Source organism: Neovison vison, chromosome 6 (assembly GCF_020171115.1).
Source record: "Neovison vison isolate M4711 chromosome 6, ASM_NN_V1, whole genome shotgun sequence".
In the NCBI taxonomy this organism is placed as follows: domain Eukaryota; kingdom Metazoa; phylum Chordata; class Mammalia; order Carnivora; family Mustelidae; genus Neogale; species Neogale vison.
Window position 1 is genome coordinate 214,849,530 of NC_058096.1, and position 5,496 is coordinate 214,855,025.

General features: G+C 65.9%; 1 protein-coding gene across 4 annotated transcripts; it reads left to right on the forward strand.

Annotated features, from left to right (window-relative positions):
• Nucleotides 1–5,069, forward strand: PODNL1 (podocan like 1). 4 transcript variants are annotated; one of them, XM_044254050.1, is made up of 10 exons: nt 1–191; nt 348–572; nt 1,095–1,188; nt 1,493–1,557; nt 1,677–1,786; nt 2,092–2,248; nt 2,506–2,621; nt 3,025–3,682; nt 4,327–4,475; nt 4,626–5,069. In XM_044254050.1, exons 1-10 carry the CDS (start codon nt 189–191, stop codon nt 4,774–4,776), a joined length of 1,728 nt encoding a protein of 575 aa, XP_044109985.1. In that variant the 5' UTR covers nt 1–188; the 3' UTR covers nt 4,777–5,069. The 4 variants fall into 4 exon arrangements, with proteins under 4 accessions (XP_044109985.1, XP_044109986.1, XP_044109987.1 ...); XM_044254051.1 differs by having other exon boundaries at nt 2,179–2,248; XM_044254052.1 differs by lacking the exon at nt 1–191 and having other exon boundaries at nt 446–572; nt 1,095–1,195.
• Nucleotides 5,070–5,496: the final 427 nt, after the last annotated feature.

Consider the following 5,496-nt stretch of genomic DNA (forward strand, 5'->3'; position numbering starts at 1 on the left):
GGGTGGGCCAGCTAGTTCTCCACATCCCCCCTCCAGCCCCTGGGAGAACAAGCTGGGTGAAGGGTGGCCCGTGCCAAGAGATGGGGGGCAGTGGCAGCCACGGAAGAGGTTCCAGGAGGTGACAGCCTGGTTTCCATTAGGGAGACCTGGTCGGCATTTCAAGCAAGACGGCAGAGCTGGGGCTGGCTATGGTAAGGTGGGGGTGGGGTGGGGGGAGAAGAGGGCAGGGGTCGGAGGGGAGTCTGTCTGCTCCCCCTACCACCCCCACCCGATGTGGGGATGCTCCTGTCTCCATGGTGACCTGGTGCCCGATATGGGGACACCCTGACCCATCTGTCCCTCTGCAGCGGCTGAGCCTACTGCTGCCGCTCCTGCTGCTTTCCGGCCCCCCGCCCACGCCCGGCATGGAGGACGCTGCCTTCCCCCACATGGGGGAGAGCTCGCAGCCCCCGCCCCGGGCCTGCCCCCCACGCTGCTCCTGCCCCCGGGCGGACACAGTGGACTGCAATGGCCTGGACCTGCAGGTGTTCCCAGACAACATCACCAGGGCAGCTCAGCACCTCTCCCTGCAGGTGGAGCCCGGGGTGGGGTTGGTGGGGTGAGAGTTCCGAGTGCTGGGGTTGAGGCTGATGGGGTACGCGGTCCGTGGGTGGGAGTGAGGTGTTGGCAATGGTGGAAGCTGGCCTTGATGAGAGTGTTGGGGTCTGTGCATTAGGGGCAAGAGGAGGTGGGGGTGCAGATATTGGAAGTAGGAGGGGCTGAGGGTTTGGAGGTGTTAGAGGTCAATGTCTTGGCAGTTACAGGGTTTTGGGGGGTCAGAGAGATGGAGCATTTGGGTCAATTGTTGGGGGGATGGAGTATCAGATGTCAGCGTCTTTTTTGGTTATGGGGTTGTTTGAGGCCAGGGGGCAATTACAGGAACAGTTGGGGTGCCATGGGTCAGCATTTGGGTGGTTACAGGGTTGTTCTAGATGCAGGGTAACAGGGCTCTGGGGATCAAGTGTAGGAGTGAGGGGTGGCAAGGCTCCCTTGATTAAGGCAATGGGGTTCTGGCCACTGCCTGAGGCTCAGGGGTGTGACTGCCTCCCCCCCAGAACAACCAGCTCCAGGAGCTCCCCTACAACGAGCTGTCGCGTCTCAGCAGCCTGCGGACCCTCAACCTCCACAACAATCTCCTCTCCTCTGAGGGTGCGGGGTGAGGGGACCCCTGGAGGCGGGAGGTCGGAGGCCGCCCCTTCCCTCCCCTGCCGGCTCTGTGGGCAGCTCTGCGGTACTTCCCAGAACTGTCCTTTGCTGAGCAGGATGGAAACTCGGGGCATGGCGGGGGCTGTGGCTTTGGAGGGCGGGAGCGGGGGAGATGTGTGGGAGGGCGCCCGGAGGGGCCTCCGCTGGTCCCCAGACAGGAGCCCAGGGGCAGCTGGGGGCGTGGACTCCCTCGCTGCACCGCTCTGAGCTAGGCCCGGGGTCCTCTCACGGCCCGTCCCGCCCCCAGGGCTGCCCGATGAGGCCTTTGAGTCGCTCACACAGCTGCAGCACATTTACGTGGCCCACAACAAGGTGAGCGTCCCCGCCTGCCCCGGCCCCGGAGGCCTGGCCTGGCTGGGCACACAGGGCAGGCGGGACAGCAGGGCGCCGCAGGGCAGGGCGCCGGGACCAGTGTGGCTGTGCTCCCGCAGCTCTCCGTGGCCCCCCAGTTTCTGCCCCGCTCCCTCCGAGTTGCAGACCTGGCTGCCAACCAAGTGACAGAGATCTTCCCGCTTACCTTTGGGGAGAAGCCTGCGCTCAGGTAGCAGCCCCTGGCCCAGCCCAGATCTCTCACACCTCTGATGTGCCTGAGGTCACGACCCCGTCCCTGGGAGTCTGAGGGGATCCCGCACCTGCCCGGGGGGGTTCGAGGGGGTAGAGCCCTAGCCTGGCAGTGTATGAGGTGGGACACCCAGGAAGCTCCATCGGGAGAAGTCCAGGCTGAGGCAGCAGCCGTGTGTACACACGCACAGGCACACCCGAAGGCAGCTCTGGGGAACGGGGTAGGAATGGGGGTCGGTGGGAAGGCCCGGGGCAGGCTGGTGGCCGGAGCCTGGCTCCCCTCAGGTCCGTGTACCTCCACAACAACCAGCTGAGCAACGCCGGCCTGCCCCCCGACGCCTTCCATGGCTCTGAAGCTGTGGTCACCCTCAGCCTCTCCAGCAACCGGCTCAGCTACTTGCCGCCAAGTCTGCCGCCCTCGCTGGAGCGGCTCCACCTGCAGGTGCCCCCCTCCCCCTGCTGCCCCCACATTCCCGCCTCCTCAGGGGGCCCCCCTCGCCTCTCTCCTGGGGGAGCCCTCCTCCTCCTCAGGGTCAGGAATATCTTTGAGTCTTGTCCCTGGGTCATTCACAGGGGCTCTCCGAACAGCCTTGCTAAAGTGAGCTCCTTGTCACTCGCTTACTCAAGAGCCTTCCATAGCTCCCCGCTGCCCTTGCTCCCTGACCACCCCCCCCATTTCATTCTCTCCTCCCTTCCCAGAACAACTTCATCTCCAAGGTGCCCCGAGGAGCCTTGAGCCGCCAGACCCACCTCCGAGAACTCTACCTCCAGCACAACCAGCTGACGGACAGTGGCCTGGATGCCACCACTTTCAGGTGGGGCCCAGGACAGGGTAGGAAAGGGGTGCGGCCTCGTGCTGGCAGGAGGGGTTGAAGATTCAGAGCCTGGGTACCCCAAACCTCTATCCCCCTCTGGCGCATGACTCCCAAACTGGGGCCTCGTTGGGTGAGCTCTTGCCAGTGCGCTGGGCTCAGCCAAGCAGCTAGAGGCTGTCCCTGCTCCGGGCTGCTCTGTGCTCAGTTCCACCATCCAAACGTCATCACCGCCGCATGCCCGTCTTGGACCCAGAACTCTGTCCTGCAAGCGGGCCTCCCGCCCAGATCTCTCAACTCACCCAGCCCCAAGCTGGGGTCTCCAGTTTTTACCTCAGGACCGCTCCTCAACCCCCCACCCCTCACTCGCGGCACCCAGCCCGATGCCGGCCCTCTCTCCCACCAGCAAGCTGCACCACCTCGAGTACCTGGACCTGTCCCACAACCAGCTGGCCTCGGTGCCTGCCGCTCTGCCCCGCTCCCTGGCCGTGCTGCACCTGGGCCGCAACTGCATCCGGTGGGTGGAGGCAGCCCGGCTGCGGGGGGCCCGGGGCCTGCGCTACCTGCTGCTGCAGCACAACCAGCTGGGAGCGACGGGGCTGCCCCCTGGGGCACTGCGGCCGCTGCGGGGCCTGCACACGCTGCACCTCTATGGCAACAGGCTGGAGCGCGTGCCCCTGGCACTGCCCCGCCGCCTGCGGGCCCTGGTGCTGCCGCACAACCACGTGACCGTGCTGGGGGCCCGCGACCTGGCCGGCATGCCGGGCCTGGCCGAGCTCAACCTGGCCTACAACCGCCTGGTCAGCGCCCATGTGCACCGCCGGGCCTTCCGCCCACTGCGTGCCCTGCGCAGCCTTGACCTGGCCGGCAACCGGCTGACCCGGGTGCCGGGCGGATTGCCCGGCGGCCTGCACACCCTGCGGCTCCAGCGCAACCAGCTGCGGGCCCTGGAGCCCGAGCTGCTGGCCGGCCTGAACGAGCTGCGGGAGCTCAGCCTGGCGCACAATCACCTCCGGATCGGAGACATCGGGCCTGGCACCTGGCACGAGCTACAGGCCCTCCAGGTCAGGGGCGGGCTGGTCAGCCGCACTGTCCTCATGGCCCCTCGGCCTCTCTGAGCAAGGCCTTGGGAGGCCACAGAGAGCCTGGCGAACGGGCCGGGGTTGGGTAAGACAGGGGCAGCCTCTGGGCCTTTGGCCGTGCTGTCCCTGCCACCGGGTCCTCTGCGACCACTGCATCCACCTCCCCCAGCAAACACGGCAACGCTAGCTCCTTCTGAACACCCCAGGTGCCAGAGTTGAGAGCCTCTGTGGGTGCCAGGTGCTGTTCTAGGTGCTGTTCTAGGAGCTGGGCACAAAATGGCACAGCTCCTGGCCCGGCCCGGACATGCTAGTGAGGGAGAGAGCAGTTGGCAGCCATCCTAAGTAATCAGGGTCAGGAGGGCACAAGATGAGGGAAATGCCACCTTTGTGAATGACGGACCGAATCCATCTGTCTGGCTGGCATCTCAGCGTCTAGATCATGGGCTGCCCCAGAGGGAAGCCAGTGTAGCCCTGACCAGAGGAGGCATTTGGAAGCTATGAAGGGGCCACGGGGAGGGGCAGAAGGCCCAGGCTGGTGTGTGCCCAGGAGGAGAGGCTGGGGCCTGGCTGAGTGGATGGCTCCAGGCCCGGGGCCACCACGGCGCCGTCTCCACCCTTCTGCCCAGGTGCTGGACCTCAGTCACAACGAGCTGTCCTTCGTGCCCCCTGACCTGCCCGAGGCGCTGGAGGAGCTGCACCTGCAGGGCAACCGCATTGGGCATGTGGGCTCCGAGGCCTTCCTCAGCACGCCCCGCCTGCGTGCCCTCTTCCTCAGGTGCCCCGGGGCGGTCAGGCAGATAGGGTCTGGGTGGGTGGGGTGGGGTGGGCCTGGAGGGCTGTGGCGGACCCCAGCAGGCCTGGGTGGGTCGGGATGGCTGTGGCCCCCTCCCTTGGCACCCACCCTCATGCCCGCCTCTTGGTCCAGGGCGAACAGGCTTCACATGACCAGCATTGCACCTGAGGCCTTCCTGGGCCTCCTGCACCTGAGTGTGGTGGACACGGCGGGGAACCCTGAGCAGGTCCTGGTCCAGCTGCCACCCACAGCCCCACGTCAGCCACGGGCAGGGGGCCCCTGAGCCTGGAGGAGCCCGGCACAACAGCCTGGACCTCTGGGCTCCACTGGGCCATGGACTGAGGAGACTGTCCACAGGGACCTCAACCAGGCTCTCTCAGGCCTCGAGGGCCACCCAACCTGTGCCGGCCAAGAGGCTGGGGCAAGGGCACCCCCTCCACACACAGGGCACCCTGGGAGAGGCTGAAGCGTGCAGCCCGCACACCGGGCACACAGACAACGCCAACCCTGCCGGACACACACTCTACTCCCCGTGCAGGTGGAGACAGCAACAATAAATCCTAGCAATGAAGCTCACCAACCCCCAGCTGCCCTTCACCTCGCGGGACAGGCTCTCCCCAACCCCGGCAGCCAGCTGAGGAAGGGGAGGCCATGGGAGGCGAAGAGGGTCAGGCAACTTGGTCCCGTAGCCGGTGAGCAGCAGGCATGGCTCTCAAAGCCCTGATCCACATGTGGGCCACCAGGAACCACCGTGTCAAGCCTGACCACGTGTGTAAACCCAGACATGCCCAAGGCCACCAGCTCCAGAAACACATGGCATGGCAGACACCTCGAGGCAGGCCACAGGCCCTCACGTGTTCCTGTACCAAGTGTGCGACGTGGACACATCCTTCACGGGCACACTCCCCCCACAGCCTGCCCCTCTTGCAGACACGTTGCCATCAAGCCCAGGGGTGATGGGGGGTGGCAGCTAGTCACAGAGGATGGGAGCAAGAAACAAAGA